This window comes from Phyllobates terribilis, unplaced genomic scaffold, assembly GCF_046119375.1.
Source record: "Phyllobates terribilis strain yellow unplaced genomic scaffold, ASM4611937v1 Scaffold_1__5_contigs__length_1240528914, whole genome shotgun sequence".
Taxonomy (NCBI): Eukaryota; Metazoa; Chordata; class Amphibia; order Anura; family Dendrobatidae; genus Phyllobates; species Phyllobates terribilis.
In genome coordinates this window covers 584238114-584259685 of record NW_027362761.1, presented here as the reverse complement: position 1 = coordinate 584259685, position 21572 = coordinate 584238114, and the positions used below count along the sequence as shown (strand labels likewise).

General features: G+C 46.3%; 1 protein-coding gene across 3 annotated transcripts in view; it reads left to right on the top strand.

Annotated features, from left to right (window-relative positions):
• The window catches only part of RANBP3L (RAN binding protein 3 like), a 40602-nt gene extending 22411 nt beyond the window's left edge, over positions 1–18191 (top strand). For 2 of the 3 annotated variants that reach the window (XM_073681693.1, XM_073681697.1), the window contains 11 exons: positions 215–289; positions 1415–1480; positions 2830–2948; positions 3621–3712; positions 5999–6083; positions 6626–6719; positions 7080–7204; positions 8061–8181; positions 12974–13116; positions 13883–14069; positions 16175–18191. In XM_073681693.1, coding sequence (XP_073537794.1) covers positions 215–289; positions 1415–1480; positions 2830–2948; positions 3621–3712; positions 5999–6083; positions 6626–6719; positions 7080–7204; positions 8061–8181; positions 12974–13116; positions 13883–14069; positions 16175–16218 — 1151 coding nt within the window. In that variant the 3' untranslated portion in view covers positions 16219–18191. Of the gene's footprint in view, positions 1–214; positions 290–1414; positions 1481–2829; positions 2949–3620; positions 3713–5998; positions 6084–6625; positions 6720–7079; positions 7205–8060; positions 8182–9047; positions 9161–12973; positions 13117–13882; positions 14070–16174 lie in introns of those variants that run through there. The other variant, XM_073681701.1, reaches the window with a different exon arrangement.
• The last annotated feature ends 3381 nt before the right edge of the window (positions 18192–21572 follow it).

Genomic DNA, 21572 nt, shown 5'->3' with positions numbered 1-21572 from the left:
TGCAGCGCCACCACAGGAGAAAAGAAGCATTGCACAGTTCCAATATAAAAGAATGGGCTGTCCATATAAAGTACGGATACACCGAGTCCTTCATAGATGGACGCTCTTTGTAGTCACAGGTCAGGGTCCCGAATGATGACCCCCACCCTCTCTCTTTATTAAGTCTGAAGCAGTATTCTTACCTTTGTAATTCATGTTCTTATTCTCCATCCAGATCACAGAGTGTTGGAGAAACGTGTCCGCTCCTCCTCCTTTACTTTGCTGACGAGTTTCCCTCCCAATCAGCCCGGTGAGTGCGATGCCGTATACCCGCATCAGTGGTCTGTGCTGCGCTGTGTGCGGGGGGCACGGCTGCCGGCAGCATTATTACTCTCAGGGGGCCAAAAAAGAAATGGCGCCCTCTTATCATCATCCGCTCCATCATAGTCATAGTCCATCAAAGCCCTGGAAACTCTGGGTCTAGTGATACAATGTGTCTGGGTCTAGTGGTACAATGTGTCTGGGTCTAGTGATACAATGTGTCTGGGTCTAGTGATACAATGTGTCTGGGTCTAGTGATACAATGTGTCTGGGTCTAGTGATACAATGTGTCTGGGTCTAGTGATACAATGTGTCTGGGTCTAGTGATACAATGTGCCGATCTGGGTCTAGTGATACAATGTGTCTGGGTCTAGTGATACAATGTGCCGATCTGGGTCTAGTGATACAATGTGTCTGGGTCTAGTGATACAATGTGCCGATCTGGGTCTAGTGATACAATGTGTCTGGGTCTAATGATACAATGTGTCTGGGTCTAGTGATACAATGTGTCTGGGTCTAGTGTTACATTGTGTCTGGGTCTAGTGATACAATGTGTCTGGGTCTAGTGATACAATGTGTCTGGGTCTAGTGATACAATGTGTCTGGGTCTAGTGATACAATGTGCCGATCTGGGTCTAGTGATACAATGTGTCTGGGTCTAATGATACAATGTGTCTGGGTCTAGTGATACAATGTGTCTGGGTCTAGTGATACATTGTGTCTGGGTCTAGTGATACATTGTGTCTGGGTCTAGTGATACAATGTGTCTGGGTCTAGTGATACAATGTGTCTGGGTCTAATGATACAATGTGTCTGGGTCTAATGATGCAATGTGTCTGGGTCTAATGATGCAATGTGTCTGGGTCTAATGATACAATGTGTCTGGGTCTAGTGATACAATGTGTCTGGGTCTAGTGATACAATGTGTCTGGGTCTAGTGATACAATGTGTCTGGGTCTAATGATACAATGTGTCTGGGTCTAATGATACAATGTGTCTGGGTCTAGTGATACAATGCGCCGCTTTGGGTCTAGTGATACAATGTGTCTGATATATGTCGGTGATTATGGAGCTGCAGATGATTCCTCATCACTGTCTTGTTCTGTTATTACAGTGCTGAAGAACAATGTGTTCATGCCGGCCACACTCCTGCAGGGGCAGAGGAGCAGCGCAGATGCAGGTTTGTGCCATTATCATCAGTTCTGTTCATCCATTATTCAGGCAGAAGCTGGAGCTGAAATGACCGTTCAGCAGATCCAACTCTTCCCGCGTCCCCCACCCTCCTGATGAGGGAGTCCAGGGAGGTGACAGCGCAGGGAGACATTCGCTTCTGTCACACCCGGGTTTCTCATTTTTACCAGATTCACATTTATATTGTAAACAAAGAAAAACGATTTGTTGAAAAACTGCAGACGGATTCACCAGGGATGGATGGGTGTAGGGATGTAGGGATGTAGGGATGGATGGGTGGGTGTAGGGATGGATGGATGGATGGATGGGTGTAGGGATGGATGGATGGATGGGTGTAGGGATGGATGGATGGATGGATGGATGGATGGGTGTAGGGATGTAGGGATGGATGGATGGGTGTAGGGAGGGATGGATGGATGGGTGTAGGGATGGATGGATGGATGGGTGTAGGGATGGATGGATGGGTGGGTGTGTGGGTGGGTGTAGGGATGGATGGGTGGGTGTAGGGATGGATGGGTGGGTGTAGGGATGGATGGGTGTAGGGATGGATGGATGGATGGGTGTAGGGATGGATGGATGGGTGTAGGGATGGATGGGTGTAGGGATGGATGGGTGTAGGGATGGATGGATGGGTGTAGGGGTGGGTGGGTGTAGGGATGGGTGGGTGTAGGGGTGGGTGGGTGTAGGGATGGATGGGTGTAGGGATGGATGGATGGGTGTAGGGGTGGGTGGGTGTAGGGATGGATGGGTGTAGGGATGGATGGATGGGTGTAGGGGTGGGTGGGTGTAGGGGTGGGTGGGTGTAGGGATGGGTGGATGGGTGTAGGGATGGATGGGTGGGTTGATGTGCAGATGAATTGGTGGGTGGGGGGAGGGATAAATAGATGGATGGATGGACATACTGATAGGGATTCTAGACTGTGAGCCCCAATGGGGACAGTGTTGATAATGTTTGTAAAGTGCTGTGGAATTAATGGCGCTATATAACTGAGTAAAATAAATGGATGGATAGGTGGATGGACGGATGGATGGATGTGAGATCGATCAGTTGTTGCTGTGCTCTCTGCTGACGTGTCAGGACCATTGATCCCTCCGGACGGCCTCACCACACTTCACTCAGCACATTTCCTAATTAGCTGAGGTATGAGGCTCCGGTGCACCCTGGACTACACCTCTCACCCTCCTCTCCAGCTTCTCCCTACACTGAGCTGTGGACGCTTTTATTTCAGAGGAGACGTAGACCCGCAGGGAGTCCTCCTCCTGTCAGCCCCTCGTCCATGTGACGTCCTCTTACACTGGGTGTAACGTCCATGATAAGTAATTGTACATATTCTGCAGGAAATGTCTCCTCCTGGACGGTGATCAAACCGGCGACGCTGCCGCCTCCGCCAATAACCGTGCGCAGAGATGTGGAGCAGACAGACGCTGCCGCCGTCTCCACCACACGAGACAATAAGGTAACGTTGTGCTTCATATTCCAAGTCCTCACCATTTGTAGGATCACCGCTTGCTGCTACTCACTGTGACCTGACACAACACTTCTCACAGCTGAGGGTCTGCTACAGGAGTTTCCAGCCTAGCCAGTCCTGTGATACAAAAAAAGGGTGGGCTCCAGGTTGATACGTTTTTTCCTGCACTGATACATTGTAGCAGACTATCAGCTGATATTATTTAGCTTATAGTTGATTGCTTACAATACAATTGTAGGTTTTCAGCCATAATACAATTGTATTATGGATACAATTGTAGGTTTATGTATACAATGTAGGTTTTCAGCCATAATGTTTTCGTTCATGAACAGCAGGAAATCGATGGAGAACAGAAATTACAGAACTTTCCATCATAGAGATTTTCAGATTTGGGGGGACCCTCACCCATAAGCCAGAGCAGAGAGCAGCTCCAGAGACAATGCTGCTCTGGAGGACCTGACTCTGTAATACTTGCTTTTCCCTGTGGAGGAGCTGCAGGAAAATTGAACACGTTGCTGGGGCATCTGTAATCAGCCTATTTTTGGGTAATCAGAACAAAAATGGATTGTGCGCACCCCCTCCAACAATGAAACTCCAGATTTAAAACTCTTTCTGTAACTTTGTACAGACGTGACTACAGTTTCCTATTTATTTTGGCAGACACACGTAGATAAAAGCAACGCACCAGCGAGCAACGCTGATCAGCCGAAATCATCTCCTGGATCTGCCTGCACCTCTGGCATTGCAATAAGGTGAGACAAGCAAGAAACGTAACAAAGGTGGGGGAGGGGAGGCATCAATTACTACATTGAGTGGCAAGAAAATCAGACAAAGCGTAATGATTATCTGCCATTGATCTTTATTGATCAGGAACCGCTTTGTCCAGTCCAACCCAGGATATACCGACACATTCTCTCTACTTAGTGGATCCAGTAGGACTTCTTTGGAATCCATCAAATTCCCCGGGGTCTATGAACCCATTGGGGGAGCAGCATATGCTGAAATAGTCTTGGATACTTTACTTCCTCTCTGTTAAATCTGAGCTTCCTATGCTACTTGCTGACATATACTCGATTCTAAGTCCTTCGCCCAAAATTAGTTACAAAATTTCAAGTTTCAGCTCAACTTTTTTTAGTTAATTATTGATCAGTATTTGCAAAGTTCTGAATCTTTGTAATTTGTTGCATTACCTTATTTTGCTTCTTTCTCTCTCAAACGCAGTGCTGAAAGTGCTGTTTTTAACTTCCTGCTTCATACTCTTTTACATGCTGCTTTGAAGTGCTGCTCTATGGAGAATCCACACTCAAACGCTATTTACAAACTCTCTACCTGTCTGAGCAACACTCCCCCTGTCTGAGCCGTGGGGAAAGGGGAGCAGAGAAGCTCACAAAGGAGAGTGTTTGTAAATGGTGTTTGAGCACAGATTCTCATTAGAGCAGCAGTTCAAAGCAGCCTGTAAAAGAGTATGAAATAAGCACTTATTGAGAAAGAGAGAGACGGAAGCAAAATAAGGTAATGGATTATTACAAAAATTCATAACGTTGATTAATAATGAGAAAAACAAGTTTAGTTTCTTTTTAAGAGTCCTAGAAAACTCCAGTCATTGCCCAAAGCTGTGATTATATTATACCTCGGGGGTTAAGCCATATTAGATGGCTGTGGAGCCATTTATGGTTCGGCCGATCGTTTATCCAGCAGCCACCTCTGCTGTCTCTCCCATATACAGTGTCAGCTGTATAACAAAAGTATCGACAGACCAAAATCGGACATGCCCAATCATCAACATCTCACCCGACAATCAATTGTCCGGTGCTCCCATATACGGCCGAACCCGTTGATAACCACATGTTCGGTCAACATTAGTCTAATGTGTACGGGGGTCTCTAATCTGATGATCTGTCCCACTTTGGGCTGGTGAACGGCTGAGAAGTGGGGCTTAATCAAAATGCGTGGTTTACAGTGTCCTACTGCAGACAGGGAAGAGGGGAGAGGCTCCTGCTGCAGCCAGTTGTCTTACAGCCAGACACAGAAAGATGGTGAGGAAGACTAACATGACAGATCTCCTAGGACACACCGAGACAACTTCTTTTTAGATTTCAGAGTTTCATTTGTAATATCAGACAAAAAGGGATCCCAAGGAAGGAGAGGATGAAGGGAGGAAGGGCATGGATATAGTTTGCACATTTTGAATGTCTAGTAAGTTCCTTTTAAAGTTAGAAATATCTCTAAAGAGTGCTGTTTATCGTTGGGGGTCCACATCCTGAGACCCCCACCAATAGCTCAGCTAAGGCATAAGCATGACCGCAGTGAAGCGCAGACCCAAAGACTTTCTAGGGAGCTCGTACACCACTATGTTCATGCTGATCCATAATCTGAGAACATCTATCCCATGGTATAAGAAATCAATGGGGGGTCTCAGAACTAGGACCCTCACACAGGGCTTTTAAGGGGCTATAATATTGGTAATTGATGCTTATCAGTTTAGTTATACTTTTAAGGTGAGATAAACAATATACACGGAGCAATATAGAGAGGTGTCAGGAATTCTGTTGCCTTCTACAGTTTGACCACTAGTGGTCGCTATTGTTCACTTTAATAATTGTGCTGCAGTTTCACTCCTTACCACTGGAGGCTGCTGTTGTGTACATGTTATGATACTAATGTCACAGGGGTAACGTTTCTCCTTGTGGAGAGTGACATGTTAAGCATGTCAAGATGAGGAGACTTTTTAAGCCACAATGCTCCTCTTGGATCCTAATGTCAGGAATCCTGCTGCCTTCTACAGTTTGAACAATAGCGGCCACTAGTGGTCAAACTGTAGAAGGCAACAGAATTCCTGACAAGAGGGAGGTTTCTGCTGAAGAAAGTTGCTTCACAGCCAGATGTGTATACTGTATGTCCTCCTATTACCTAACCCTGATGAGGTCCCACTTTTTTTTCAGTTTTACTGTCCCTTTAAAGCTTTCTATATTGTAGGATTTAACGTGCGGTTTTGGCGATTATTGTATCACGATCCCCTCTTTGTTCTCTTTTTCTAGGATGCAGCCTTTCGAGCAAATGTTTATGCCGCACAAATATAACGTGGATTTTGTTTTCGGCGAGAACATGGAAAGAAGAGTCATGGTGAGCTCACGTCATGCCAAAAACGATATCTAGGAAAGCGAGACGTAACGACAAGTCCTTCCGAATGTGATGCGCTAGTATAAGTGACAGGGAAAGCAGTTTTTCTCTTGTTTTTGGCTTTTTTTTTCCTTCGCTGATTGATACAAAGTTTAATTTATGTAATTTAAATGGGCAAAATCTACTAGTCAGACCCCCTCTACGGAAGACGTGGGGGCTCCCTGATGGCCAGTGATGCCATACAAGCAAAGAATGGATGGAAATGTGGCCACCTATGTGCGCGACTCTTTCCAATCAGATCCATGGGACTTGAGCCCCTGACCAGTCCTCTTCCATCAGATTTGTATCCGGATGGGTGACAGCTAATATGGTTCCCATTGCAGTTCCCAAAATACTCCGCTAATTATACGGCCAGAAATGATGGAAGACTCTAGGACAAGGACGACTATTATTTTATCTGGTTTGCATGGGGGAGAGCCGGAAAGGAAATTGCTGTGCTGTCATTTATATCCGGGCGTAAGATAAACTGATCTCTCTATTTTCAGAGCCCCAAGAGGCCGACGGCGTCTCAGACCAACGCATCCAAGAGGGAAGTCCCATCATCTAGAGTGTGCTGTAACAGGGACTGGCCCTATCAACGTAAGCCAAGTTCTGAGCAGGACAGACGTCAATCTACAGCATTATATACAATGCTATTGTATAGTGCCTACTGATATTAGATCATGTAAATGAGTAGGAATTATATACTCTGTAGCTACGGCAGTGTGAATGCAGAGGAGCATTGCATGGCCTATAAGTCTCCTCACTCTGACATGCCAGGCCTGGCTTGTCACTCTCCACAAGGAAAAACCTTACCCCGTATATTATCCTAAAACACCATACCCCATATAAAGGGTTAATTCTCTAATATTGGTTCCACCTCTGGGATCGCCACCGCCATGGTGCTCAGTAGACGTTCACATTGCCCGTATGATTTCCTGTGACTGATCTGTTTTATAGGACGCAGGACGCAGACGAGCCTTATAGAGTCCGCCGCAGAATACACGGCCCGACCCAAACTGAAGTACGAACTGGACCGAGTGGATGTGATAACCGGAGAGGAGTCTGAGCGCAACGTGCTGCAGGTAAGTCACATATTCCTTCTGTAGATAAAACTTTATAGGTCCAAGTAATCGCTGTGTACAATATATTACATTACTGATCCTGAGTTACCTCCTGTATTATACTCCAGAGCTGCACTCACTATTCTGCTGGTGCAGTCACTGTGTACATACATTACATTACTGATCCGGAGTTACATCCTGTATTATACTCCAGAGCTGCACTCACTATTCTGCTGGTGCAGTCACTGTGTACATACATTACATTACTGATCCTGAGTTACATCCTGTATTATACTCCAGAGCTGCTCTCACTATTCTGCTGGTGCAGTCACTGTGTACATACATTACATTACTGATCCGGAGTTACATCCTGTATTATACTCCAGAGCTGCACTCACTATTCTGCTGGTTCAGTCACTGTGTACATACATTACATTACTGATCCGGAGTTACATCCTGTATTATACTCCAGAGCTGCACTCACTATTCTGCTGGTGCAGTCACTGTGTACATACATTACATTACTGATCCTGAGTTACATCCTGTATTATACTCCAGAGCTGCTCTCACTATTCTGCTGGTGCAGTCACTGTGTACATACATTACATTACTGATCCTGAGTTACATCCTGTATTATACTCCAGAGCTGCACTCACTATTCTGCTGGTGCAGTCACTGTGTACATACATTACATTACTGATCCTGAGTTACATCCTGTATTATACTCCAGAGCTGCACTCACTATTCTGCTGGTGCAGTCACTGTGTACATACATTACATTACTGATCCTGAGTTACATCCTGTATTATACTCCAGAGCTGCGCTCACTATTCTGCTGGTGGAATTACTTATTCTTTTTTTTTCTTCTTTTCTTTAGGTTAATTGTAAGCTGTTTGTGTTCGACAAGGAGAATCAGTTGTGGACAGAACGAGGACGTGGATACCTCAGACTCAATGACACGGCCAGCAATGGCAGCGGATTATTCAGATCTCGAATAGGTAGAGGATGGAACCACGCGGTGTAACCATCAGAGCCACATTCATCGTAGTGAGGGGAGAGGCTGATCTGTGTGATGGCTGGTGTACATGTACTATCACTATCACTGCAGACGGTCAGTCCTTCCTAGGGCAGGCGAACCGTCCCAGAGTCGTCCTTTTCCATACTGATCCCACTTTTATTCATTGCCTTAGGCAGCTGCCTACTTTGCCCTTTTCTCCATTGCAGGTTCATAGGTGAATCACTACTCCCATATACTACAATAAACATAGCCAGACAGCCGCAGCCATGGGCGGCCGCCTTTCTCCCTCATCAGCTCCCCGATAAAGGGGTGAAGAGACCTCCCCTTCAGCCGATACACGGGGGCCATAACATGCCACTCAGTGCACTATTAGTACTTACACATACTCGCCCCCTGGCTTTTTATTTCTCGCTGAAATGGAAAGTGCATGTGGGCATTCAGCAGATGGCTCCGTGTCCTGCAAGGGGCCGATATAGGTGGTAACTCTGGGCAGGCGATGGTGCCACCTGTCTCTTATGTGGACATACTGCATACATGAAGTTATAGTCAAAGGGGTAGAAGAGGCAACTAGTTTTGGGACTTGGCCACCACATCAAAAGTTAGACCCCCAAAAACTAACTTTGCAAACACAGAGGGTCCATTGGATCCATAAAGTTGAGCCCCGGAAGTTTCTTGCCACCAGGTTCAGCGCTGATCTCCCCATCACCTTCCCGCCGATCTCCCCATCACCTTCCCATCTTTTACTGCCTTTTTTTTTAATCATGATGATCCTACAATGGCCATCTCCGGAGCCTCCGCGATGGCCCCGCTGCTTCTTTAAATACTGTGTCGGCTTTTTCCTCCCAGTGACTTGCTGTACCCGACTTATCGAATCAGCATGGTGGGGAAGTTTGGGCACTGTGAAAGCAGAAAACTTCCGCTAGGTAGCAGAAAAAGGTGACGGCCCCCAAAAGGGAGAGGTAAAAGGCATTTTTTATCTTGGGCATCCGTGTACACCCGACATTTTATTCTATAGAGCTCCACTGTGGATTCCAGAGGGGTCAGGATTGCACAATGATGAGGGTTATAAATACTTAACATCCTGGGCGCACGGAGGACACGCGTGTAGGGGCCGAGGAGGACTCCTCCGATCTCATCACCCCTGAGGTTAATCCTACAGATCGTGTGTCTCATCAGTCTATATGGCTTTAGCTTATGACTCCCTGCGCTGCACTATGCCGTTGCTTGCAATGTGCCTTATGCGGATTACACCCACCATATCGCTGCCCTGTGCGCTTTCTGCAGCAAAATGTGCCCCCCTAGCAAAAAAGCAGGGATCGACCTTTTGGATGGTGCCCTGGTACCTTCTATTGTACGATTGGCCATATTATATGGTGCCGATACATCAGTGCCATAGAGCGCGGCTTCTATACAGCTGCGTAATATAGACTGACCGCTATATACTGCACAAATAATATACTGTCCAAAGCCCATTGCCGACCTCAAGCATCTGAGTTTCGCAGGCTGTGGACGGACCGTGATTTCTAGATCGTCCGTGGATCTCTTGAACCAAACTCAAAAATCTCAAAGGTATAATAGGTATATACGAGGCTGTTGAATTTGGGCCAGAAATCATTGTCCATAAACAGACAGTGAAACTCATATGTGTGAAGACAGCCTAAACAATAGAGCCTCACAATTCTGAAATACAGTGCTGAAATAATACCACCATATAGTGCTGAAATAATACCGCCATATAGTGCTGAAATTATATTGCTATACAGCGCTGAAATAATACTGCAATACAGCTCTGAAATAATATCGCAATACAGTGTTGAAATAATACCCTAAAATACAGTGCTGAAATTTTATTGCCATATAGTGCTGAAATACTGCAATACATTTCTGAAATAATATCGCAATACAGTGTTGAAATAATACCCTAAAATACAGTGCTGAAATAATACCGCCATACAGTGCTGAAATTTTATTGCCATATAGTGCTGAAATAATATCGCAATACAGTGTTGATATAATGCCCTACCATACAGTGCTAAAATAATACTTCAATAGAGAACTGAAATAATTCTACAATATAGTGATGAAATAATACCACCATACAGAGCTGAAATAATACCATAATACAGCACTGAAAATAATACCACCATATAGTGCTGAAATAATACTGCAATACAGCTCTGAAATATTACAATACAGTGTTGATATAATAACCTACCATACAGTGCTGAAATAATACTACCATACAGAGCTGAAATACCATAATCCACTGCTGAAATAATATCCTACCATACAGAGCTGAAATAATATTGTACAGAGCTGAAATAATACCATCATACAGTGGTGAAATAATACCATCATACAGTGGTGAAATAATACCATCATACAGAGCTGAAATAATATCCTATCATACAGAGCTGAAATAGTACCGTAATCCACTGCTGAAATAATATCCTACCATACAGAGCTGAAATAATACTATAATACAGTGCTGAAATAATACCATAATACAGAGCTGAAATAATATCCTACCATAGAGTGCTGAAATAATACCATAATACAGTGCTAAAATAATACCCCCATACAGAGCTGAAATAATACCCCCATACACAGTTGAAATAATATCCTACCATACAGAGCTGAAATAATACCATAATGCAGTGCTGAAATAATACCCCCATACAGAGCTGAAATAATACCCCCATACAGTGCTGAAATATTACTGCCATACAATGACGAAAGAAGAGCTATATACATGAAGGAAACTAGTAACCGTGCAACCAATGTCTACGTTATGTTGGCCATAAACATTAGACTAAGGCTGCCCACACCGCTGATACACGCTGATACACATATAATCTGTAGGGGCTTTTCAGACGGTGTTTGTTCAGCCGGTGCAAGGAAGAAAAGGATCGGGCATGAAGATGTTTCTCTGCCCGATCTTGGATTCGCAGTGATGACTTTCACTATTGAATGTGAATTAGATTTGAGCTAAAAGATTAGCGCTGTCCTGGTCCAGGATCTAGTCCGCTCCTACACGACAGCCGGACCGGGGCGGTCTTCACTTCTGCTGAAATGGTCCGGCTGCCGCGGAGATCCTAATATGTGTTATTCTGATTGGTAGGGGGTCATAAACTTCTGGAGGCATCTCTGGTGCCCCCTGTAAGGGAGGTGGCCGGTCCTCGAGGGCAGCTGCACGCTGATACATTTGTCCTTGTCAATCAAAACATTAAACTTAGATCAAAACATGGAAAAAGTTATTTAAAAAAAAAAACACATAAAACGAGAGGATGTAATGTATCTTTGACATCTCGGGGGGATACCTCGCTGCTCTTCCTCCCACCGGGCTCTTATCTTGGTGTCTTCCTCTCGCTCCTCCGAGTTTATTTTCCGGTGATCCCCATAGTATCAGCACTGGACACAATGTAACACCCTGATTTCTAGGATGTGACTTTTATATCTTTAAATGTTATTCTATAGAGGAGCCCATCCTTATGGGGACCCTCATAAATATTCACATACCACCACCACTGTGTCACATGCATCTGATGATTGTCAGTGAGGATCAAAGGTCACCGCATCGCCAGAAATTCCAGCACCGATGCAGATTTCTCCTCAATAATCCTGTGCGCGATTTTAGAATTTTTGCAACCAATTAACAGTAAAAATCTGACGCTCTCCGGATGTTATGAGACTACAACTAAGACGTTGGGAGTTGTAGTTTTGCACCGGCCGGAGAGCCGCAGATCACAGACCTCTGCTTTACATAAGGGTTAACAGCTTTTCTCTCTATCCCTACTGCACTGAGCCTGCACGCACTGAGCACGCACGCACTGAGCACGCACGCACTGAGCACGCACGCACTGAGCACGCACGCACTGAGCACGCACGCACGCATTGAGCACGCACGCACTGAGCCTGCACGCACTGAGCACGCACGCACTGAGCACGCACGCACGCACTGAGCATGCACGCACTGAGCACGCACGCACGCACTGAGCACGCACGCATGCATTGAGCACGCACGCACGCACTGAGCACGCACGCACTGAGCCTGCACGCACTGAGCACGCACGCACTGAGCACGCACGCACGCATTGAGCACGCACGCACTGAGCACGCACGCACTGAGCACGCACGCATTGAGCACGCACGCACTGAGCCTGCACGCACTGAGCACGCACACACGCACTGAGCACGCACGCATTGAGCACGCACGTGCACAGATAAGGTAACGCTCGCCATATTTATATATTCTCAGGACCTGTGGTCATGTCGGTCGTCCGTGGCCATCGAATCAAGAGACCTGGGAACCTCCCCGCCATTTCTTCTGATTAGTAGGGTCGTCAGGCTAGGTGCCCAGAGGGAGAGAGGTGAAGTCGCCCCGCTGCAGTCTGCCGGCCGGCTCCCTGAGCGATCGCACAGGTCGCACATAGCTAAGGCTGGCCATGGTCAGGAGTGTGTCACACCAACCCTACTAATCAGAAAAAGGCGAAGCTGATCCAATGGCCACGGACTACCGCCGTGACCACTGCAATCCATATATCAATCTCGTCTGTATGGGGAAACTTTAGGGAAACGGGCTACTAAAGTTATTAAAAACTAGCCGGCCGTCCAGCCAAGCTCGCTGGTATCTTATGTGTGTGGCTAATGACTCATGAATGTGGCTTCTGGTATGATTACTGGCTCGTTATCACATGACACATTTGTATTTCTCACTTTTTATATAAAATCTAAGCATTTCCCTTCTGGGCTGTTTTTATTTTTTGGTTTAGTGATGAGAAACCACGGGAATCTGAAACTGATCCTGAACAGTAAAATCTTTGACGAGATGATACTAGAGAGAGCGAACCGGAGAAGTGTGCGCATCACCGCCACCGACCTGACGGACAGGGGCGTGAAGATATTTCTGGTGCAGGTACGACCCCGCTATCAGAACCAGGGCTGGGCATCCTCAGCGGGACGTCATGGGCGCTAATCTTCCTATACAACTCGTATAGGGCCACACATGGGGGGCCACTGTCGGGCTGAAAAAGCCAAGTGCGGATTTACCCAGAGGTTTCCTCAATTATGGAGGCAGGGACTCGGGTGGGGAACAGTTGTGGGTGACAAAAAGATTGTGGCTACTGTAGAGATCTGCCCATGGAGCAGTTTGCCTGTCCCAATGGATACCATTCCTGGACGCTTGATGTCAAATTTTGGCAATTATGCGTTAGTGGGGTGCACAAAGTGCATCCGTGCCACTACTGAAAGGGGCGCCACTGGTCCTGATGACAAAGGCACTTGGAACTGGCATCCCTAATCTCACACCTGGTGCCCGGACCATTGGAAATGCATTGGGTAGTGATACACAGCGGATGATGGATGTGTAATAATGCTGATTCTATGACTTGGTGCTACACAACATACAAGAGATAGTCCTTAGCATCCCTCCCTAATGGTGCTAGGGGCCTCTAATACTAGTTTCGGGTGCACACAGAGTTTTTGGAGCAGAAACTGAGCAGAAGCTCTCCGAATCCTTCTCCAAATCTCCAAACTTTGCGTTTTTGCCTCGGAGTGCACAAAGCCTTCCCGGCACCGACATCAAGTCCTACTCCCGTTCTGCACGTTAGACTCTCACATATGTAATGTATCATCCTCGTCATACCTCTGCATATTATATTCTCCCACATTGTATCTCTCAGGCAGGTGTAAAGGACGCCGCTCGCCTCTACGCCGCCATTCATCACCGCCTGATCGCGCTCAGGAGCCAACGGGACGAAGAGCAGCGCGGCCCGAACCCGGATTTGGATTCGCGCATACATCCGCTAAACAGCGACAGCGAAGATGATGACGACGATGAAATGCTGCTGTTTCCCAGCAAGATCTCAGGTACGTCGACTAAATTCTGCACCGGGGTAGGAAATCGAAACATGAGAGCGATCATCACTGATCGGCAGACACTGAGGCTCAGTCCGCGCCGCACACGACCCTGACGGCGCGAGTAATCGTCACATGGTGCGCTCTCACCTGTCTCTGCCGCAGCTCCGGGGTCACACTGCACTATTTAATGGGACTTTATAGCTCTTATTTCTACAGTTGAGTTTAGTATTAGGGCAATTGGGCCGAATCTCCTAGTGTGGACCCACCAGACTGACATCACGGACCTTTTGCATGAAGCTCTGAAGTATATACTGTATTCTAGATGCCCTCCCTATATGATGCTCACATTATAATTAGTGCACACTAGATGAGGACCCTCCACTGGATACAGTCTATGGTTCCCCCTATAGGGGTATGCTTGTACAACACAGGATATAATCATAGCTTAGGGGTAATTTGATGTAATTAATTTTAGTTATGGGGGTTCTTATAAGTCATCAATATCAGATCATTGGGGGGGGGGGGCACATCTGGCGCCATCTAGTGGTGGCAAGTATAAAGAGTTGGAACAGCACAGCGCCGTACGCTATGTAGTGGCCGTTCTTGGTACTGCCGCTCAGCTCCTATGCAAGTGAATGTGATCTGTGCTGCTGTACTGAGAGCGGCCACTACTCAATGTACGGAGATATGTAGCTTCAGCTCCCTACATTGTGCACAACCGACCCCAACCAGACCTGCTTCAATGGTTTCATCAATGGGGGTGGCAGGTGTCGGACCCTCACAGATCTGATATTGATAACCTAAATCCTATTAAGTCATGGACAACTCCTTTAATACTAAATCCTACACGAACCACAAGTATATTCATACCAAAGTTACCCCCTATGATGGTCTCTATATGTCACTGTGCACAATGCGCTCCCTACATTACACTCTTTATACCCTGCACTCTCTGCCATATTGTCTACATGGTGCATTGTCTACATGGTGCATTGTCTACAGGGTGCATTGTCTACAGGGTGCATTGTCTACAGGGTGCATTGTCTACAGGGTGCATTGTCTACTGGGTGCATTGTCTACTGGGTGCATTGTCTACTGGGTGCATTGTCTACTGGGTGCATTGTCTACAGGGTGCATTGTCTACAGGGTGCATTGTCTACAGGGTGCATTGTCTACAGGGTGCATTGTCTACAGGGTGCATTGTCTACAGGGTGCATTGTCTACAGGGTGCATTGCCTACAGGGTGCATTGCCTACAGGGTGCATTGCCTACAGGGTGCATTGCCTACAGGGTGCATTGCCTACAGGGTGCATTGCCTACAGGGTGCATTGCCTACAGGGTGCATTGCCTACAGGGTGCATTGCCTACAGGGTGCATTGCCTACAGGGTGCATTGTCTATAGGGTGCATTGTCTATAGGGTGCATTGTCTATAGGGTGCATTGTCTACAGGGTGCATTGTCTACAGGGTGCATTGTCTACAGGGTGCATTGTCTACAGGGTGCATTGTCTACAGGGTGCATTGCCTACAGGGTGCATTGCCTACAGGGTGCATTGCCTACAGGGTGCATTGCCTACAGGGTGCATTGCCTACAGGGTGCATTGCCTACAGGGTGCATTGTCTACAGGGATCATTGCTTATAGGGTGCATTGTCTACTGGGTGCATTGTCTACTGGGTGCATTGTCTACTGGGTGCATTGTCTACTGGGTGCATTGTCTACAGGGTGCATTGTCTACAGGGTGCATTGTCTACAGGGTGCATTGTCTACAGGGTGCATTGTCTACAGGGTGCATTGCTTATAGGGTGCATTGCCTACAGGGTGCATTGTCTACTGGGTGCATTGTCTACTGGGTGCATGGCTTATAGGGTGCCTTGTCTACATGGTGCATTAAATATAGGGTGCATGCTCAGCATGAGACGCTCTACATTCACCATACAGCGCAGTCTGTAAGATTCAGGTACTGTCCATGCATGATACATTGCTTTACATCGTGCACGCTCCATCTGATAAAATGTATCCTGTAGACATTGTATCTGATTTTCTGTACTGGATACACTTTCTATAGATCGTGTCTGTATGACCCTATAACAAACGCCCTCTTTGTTTCTTGCAGCCCATCACCAGTGGATCCGGCGTCAGCCCGTCCTCTACTCCTGACAATCAGCCATCATTCCAAGCTTTCCTCCACCTCATATCTTCTCGCTGTAAGGACGCAATCCAGCAATGCACAGCTGGAAAAATCCACAAATCTACAAAACAAAAAATAAAATTGTGTGGACCAGGAACAGTATGAATAAACTGCGATGTCTAAGTTCGGACAAGTGGCAGAGTCCGGGGGTCCACACACCACAGGACTAGCGGACAACACATATACCTCAAGAACGACGACCCTGAATGCACCTTACTCTTTGTAACGCAGATCCTAAGAGAAGCATTCCTACTGTCAGTGGGTTTACACCCAAAATCCGATTATTTTTTTTCTTCCAAATTTTCATAGCGCGCTACTGTGATCATACATCCGCTTCAAGAATTCATCCGATGTCCGAGCGCGAATTCACGAATAGATGAAGCGAGGATTGTGCATCATATTGATGGATCGAGTTTACTTTTTATAAGTGTTGGGATTTCTTTGGTTATATAATAATATTACATTTGGCGCCATGTACTGCTCGGCCACCACCGCTGCTGGGAGACACTAAAGTGAAGCTTTACTCCAGAGCCGGATTACTAGCACTTCTCCATAATTTTTCTCTAAGGGGGTGTCCGACTTAAAAATAGTTTAAAATCAAAAAATACTAAGCGATCCTATAATTTCCTGTCCCTCCAGCTCCACCAGCCAGGACTGGAAGTGATCATGTCCCCTTCCTCAGTCACCTGGTCGTCGCTGAGGTCAGTGATTGCCTCCAGCAGTTGAGTGACTATTTAGTTATCTTCCCACCAGTCCAGGAGAGATTGTATGATCGGTGGTGCTGGAGAGGACAACCCCTTTAAATCCAGTTTCCAATATTCTAGACAAGTCTGATAATCCAGCACTGGGGCAACGATATAAGAGGATCAAAAGGAGATATGTTCCTACTAGACTTGAGAAAAGGAATATGTTGGACCCTCGTAAGTCCGATGCCACTGGACCAGAAGACTGCAAAAGTCCTCCTCAACCTGTAGCCCCCCGACATCCATACCTTGTGGTACCACCCACATAAAGTCATGGGGGCTTACCAACCAGAAGAGCTACTGGGGATGCCAGCAGGTAGTGGAGATTCTGGTCCGACGGCCACGAACTGCTGACGAAACCGTCGGACCAGGGTCCTGCAAATCTTTTTGCTCAACTCTAATTTATACTTGCAGCCATATTTCAACCAGTCCTTGGCAAAAAGCCTAGCTAGGGTTATTAATCTGAGAATTAAGAAAACTCCTTTAACGGAGTTTTTAAAACTTCCCTTGTTTGTTCCCTCCAGCTGGAATGTAGAGCCGCTACAAAGAAAGTCTGTGCCAATAATAATTTACATAAGAAATGTGTAATACTTCTTTTATCCTATGGGGGCACTGCAGGGGATTTGAACACTTGCCTTCACGGATCACTAGGGGTTCAAGCAGAGGGACCATTGGGGAACCCATTAATCAAAAAGTGGATGCTCCATAAATACCTCGTTACAGTGGGAGATCCCTACCATGAATAGTATTGGAGAATTGCTAGAAATGCAGTTCCTTAAATCTACGGTGGAGTTTCACTTTAGAGTTTTTAGGGCGAAGTGTAAACTATATATATATGTATATCTAATCTTATGTGTATTTAAAATTGTTGGATACTTATAAATATATATATTTCTATTTTATGGAAGGCTAGTGTAATACAAGATTGATAATTTAACAGGTTTGCGCTTGACATGATATTATATAACAGATATTCTGTTTACATGTGACGCTTTATGACCTCGCGGATGAAGACTGATCGCCCCTCCCCCATCCGTTCTCTATGGAGATGTATCAGGAGGCGGCGCTCGGAGCCGCAGGGATACATTGTACATCTTGTCTTTTATATAACAGTTTTAGTTACATTGTCATCACAGGAAGGAGCTGGAATGGGGGAAGGTTTACTTTATTCCGAGTCCAATAAAGTCCGGTTACATTTATGTCGTCTCCTTATTTCCTTATGTAAAAATTAAATGAGGGCAAGCGATGTGCAGAAAAGACTTAAAGCAGGTGATAATTCACAATGCAGATAGAGTACATTTCCAAATAGATCTCTAGACCTGATGAGGCTGGTGTATTCATTATGAAAATCAATGCTGATTGACAGCACCACCACCTACCTAGCCTGACTGACAGCTCCTCAGTGCCCTTCCTCTCTGCTGCTGAAACTCCACCGACACAGCCTGACAGATCCTCAGTGCCCCTCCTTCCTGCCGCTGAAACCCCACCCACCTTGCCTGATTGACAGCTCCTCTGTGCCTTTCCTCATTGCTGTTGAATCTCTGCCCCACCTTGCCTGACAGATATCTTCTCAGTGCCCCTACTTCTTGCTGCTGCTGAAACTCCACCTACCTAACCTGATTGACAGCTCCTCAGTGAACCTGCTCCCACCCACCTGGCCTTTTTGACAGTTTATTAGTCTCCCTCTTCCTTGCTGCTGCTGAAACTCCATCCACGTAGCTTGATATACAGCTCCTCATTGTCCCTCCTCCCTGCTAAGATCTCACACTGCCTAGTACATGGTGCAGCTGTCAGCCAGGCTGGGTGGGCGGAAACAGCATACACTTGGGACTCATGAGCAGGTCCAGTGCACCCAGGAAAGTGCTGAAGCCCCGAGCAGGCGGGGGGGCCCATTCTCCATCAGGCACCCCGCCGCGCTATGGGACCCATGAGCGGAGAGCGGTGCCATATAGCAGGGCTTGTTTCGGACATTTAACTTCTCCGGATTTCCAGTGCTGGATGCATCGTTCTTCATTTTTTGCCAGGGCTTGTTTCATACAACCAATGTTGAGCCGTTGTGCAATCTTGTCCAAGTAGAACCTTTCAAAGGGGTCTACTCATTTTTCTTCAGGAGCGCACTGCTCCCCTGCTTCCTTCTTGCTCAGTGACGGTGCGCTCCTGAAGACTGTCACTTCGGGCTGGTGGCATGGCTGAGCCATTGGCCCAAACTGTGCCTTTCCGATGGTGCTAGCAGAGGACATTTTGCCTCTGCAGTATCGGAGAAGTGCGGGGGTACCGAAGAGATCTGGCAAGCTTCAGAGCAGAGGTAGTAAACAGCTTGCGAGAGTCCATGACCTAACTTGAAAAACTATCCGACAATATTGAGATCTGTAATATGGTCGTGTGCATGAGGTCTCGGTATTTGATGCCACCGCGTTATAGCAGGACGGTCACATCTATAGGATAATTTTTGGGTGGAAAAACCCTCTTTATTAGGTTTTATAAACTTCAAGACGGTCAGAATATAGACGGCGAGAAAACGAGACGAGAAGGAACCATGTGCCGTAGACAGACATGGCCTTAGACGTAAATCATTCCAGCTCTCAGGTCACATGAAGAATGTGTCATCTTCATGAGTTTCTCGTAGCGTCCAAAATCAGAAAATCAAAGGAGAACTGGGGAGATCCCTTAAGGGGAAAAAATGGGGGAGGTAGTCAAAGTGGGTAAGGAAAAGGGGAGACCCAACACATTCATCTCTACTCTTCCAGAACTGCTGAAATAAAGGAGGAATCTAATGGACAGGTAGGTAGGACACCCAATTTTGCAGGCTTTGAAATTTGGGAGTCCCGTGATAAAAGAGACATTGAGTGGAATCTCCTATGTCCTCAGGACCGATCTAACAGCATGTAGAGGGCAAACGTCAGAACCTTAGTCTCCCTGTTTTGGGGGACCCTGGCTGATGCACAGACGGGTGATCTGGGTGGTGAGGTCTACATGTCGCCTACTTATAGAATATTCATGTTGATGCAACGCTGCCAAAAATGAAGAATTGGGTATCAACATGGCTTCCAATCTCCAACATTAGATAAGAAAACAAATTGGAAGAAGATGAAGGAAGGATTGTGCATGTTGGTTTTGACAATGCCTGATCCCGGCAGTGGCATATTTTAATATATGGGAAAATCATTCCATGGAAATGCCATTTAACTGCTCTGTCCGTGTGTTCAAAACGCAGGAAAGCCCTGCAGACAAGACAGAAGTTTATACATGGGTTCCAGGTCAGGACATACAGTGGGGAAAATAAGTATTTGATACACTGACGATTTTGCTAGTTTTCCCACCTACAAAGAACGGAGAGGTCTGTAATTTTTATCGTAGGTCACTTCACCTGTGAGAGACAGAATCTAAAAATAAAATCCAGAAAATCACATTGTATTATTTTTACATAATTAATTTGCATTTTATTGCATGAAATAAGTATTTGATCACCGACCAACCAGCAAGAATTCTGGCTCTCACAGACCTGTTAGTTTTTCTTGAAGAAGCCCTCCTACTTTGCACTCATTCCCTGTATTAATTGCACCTGTTTGAACTCATTACCTGTATAAAAGACACCTGTCCACACACTCAATTACACTCCAACCTCTCCACCATGCCCAAGACCAAAGAGCTGTCTAAGGACACCAGGGACAAAATTGTAGACCTGCACAAGGCTGAGAAAGGACAATAGGCAAGCAGCTTGGTGAGAAGGCAACAACTGTTGGTGCAATTATTAGAAAATGGAAGAAACAAGAAACACAAGATGACTGTCAATCTTCCTCGGTCTGGGGTTCCATGCAAGATGTCGCCTCATGGGGTAAGGATGATTCTGAGAAAGGTCAGGAATCAGCCTAGAACTACACGGGAGGACCTGGTCAATGACCTGAAGAGAGCTGGGACCACAGTCTCAAACATTACAGTGAGTAACACACTACACCGTCATAGATTAAAATCCTGCAGGACACGCAAGGTTCCCTGCTCACGCCAGCACATGTCCAGCCCCGTTTGAAGTTCACCAATGACCATCTGGATGATCCAGAGGAGGCATGGGAGAAAGTCATGTGATCAGATGAAACCAAAATAGAACTTTTTCATATCAACTCCACTCGTCGTGTTTGGAGGAAGAAGAAGGATGAGTACAACCCTAAGAACACCATCCCAACCATGAAGCATGGTGGGGAAAAAAAAAATCATACTTTTGGGGTGCTTTTCGGCAAAGGGGACAGGATGACTGCACCGTATTGAAGGAAGTATGGCTGGGGTCATGTATCCCGAGATTTTGGCCAACAACCTCCTTCCCTCAGTAAGAACATTGAAGATGGGTCGTGGCTGGGTTTTCCAACATGACAATGACCCAAAACACACAGCCAGGGCAACTAAGGAGTAGCTCCGTAAGAAGCTTTTAAAGGTCCTGGAGTGGCCTAGCCAGTCTCCAGACCTGAACCCAATATAAAATCTTTAGAGGGAGCTGAAACTCAATGTTTCCAGTGACAGCCCTGAAACCTGAAAGATCAGGAGAAGATCTGTATGGAGGAGTGGGCCAAAATCCTTTGCTGCAGTGT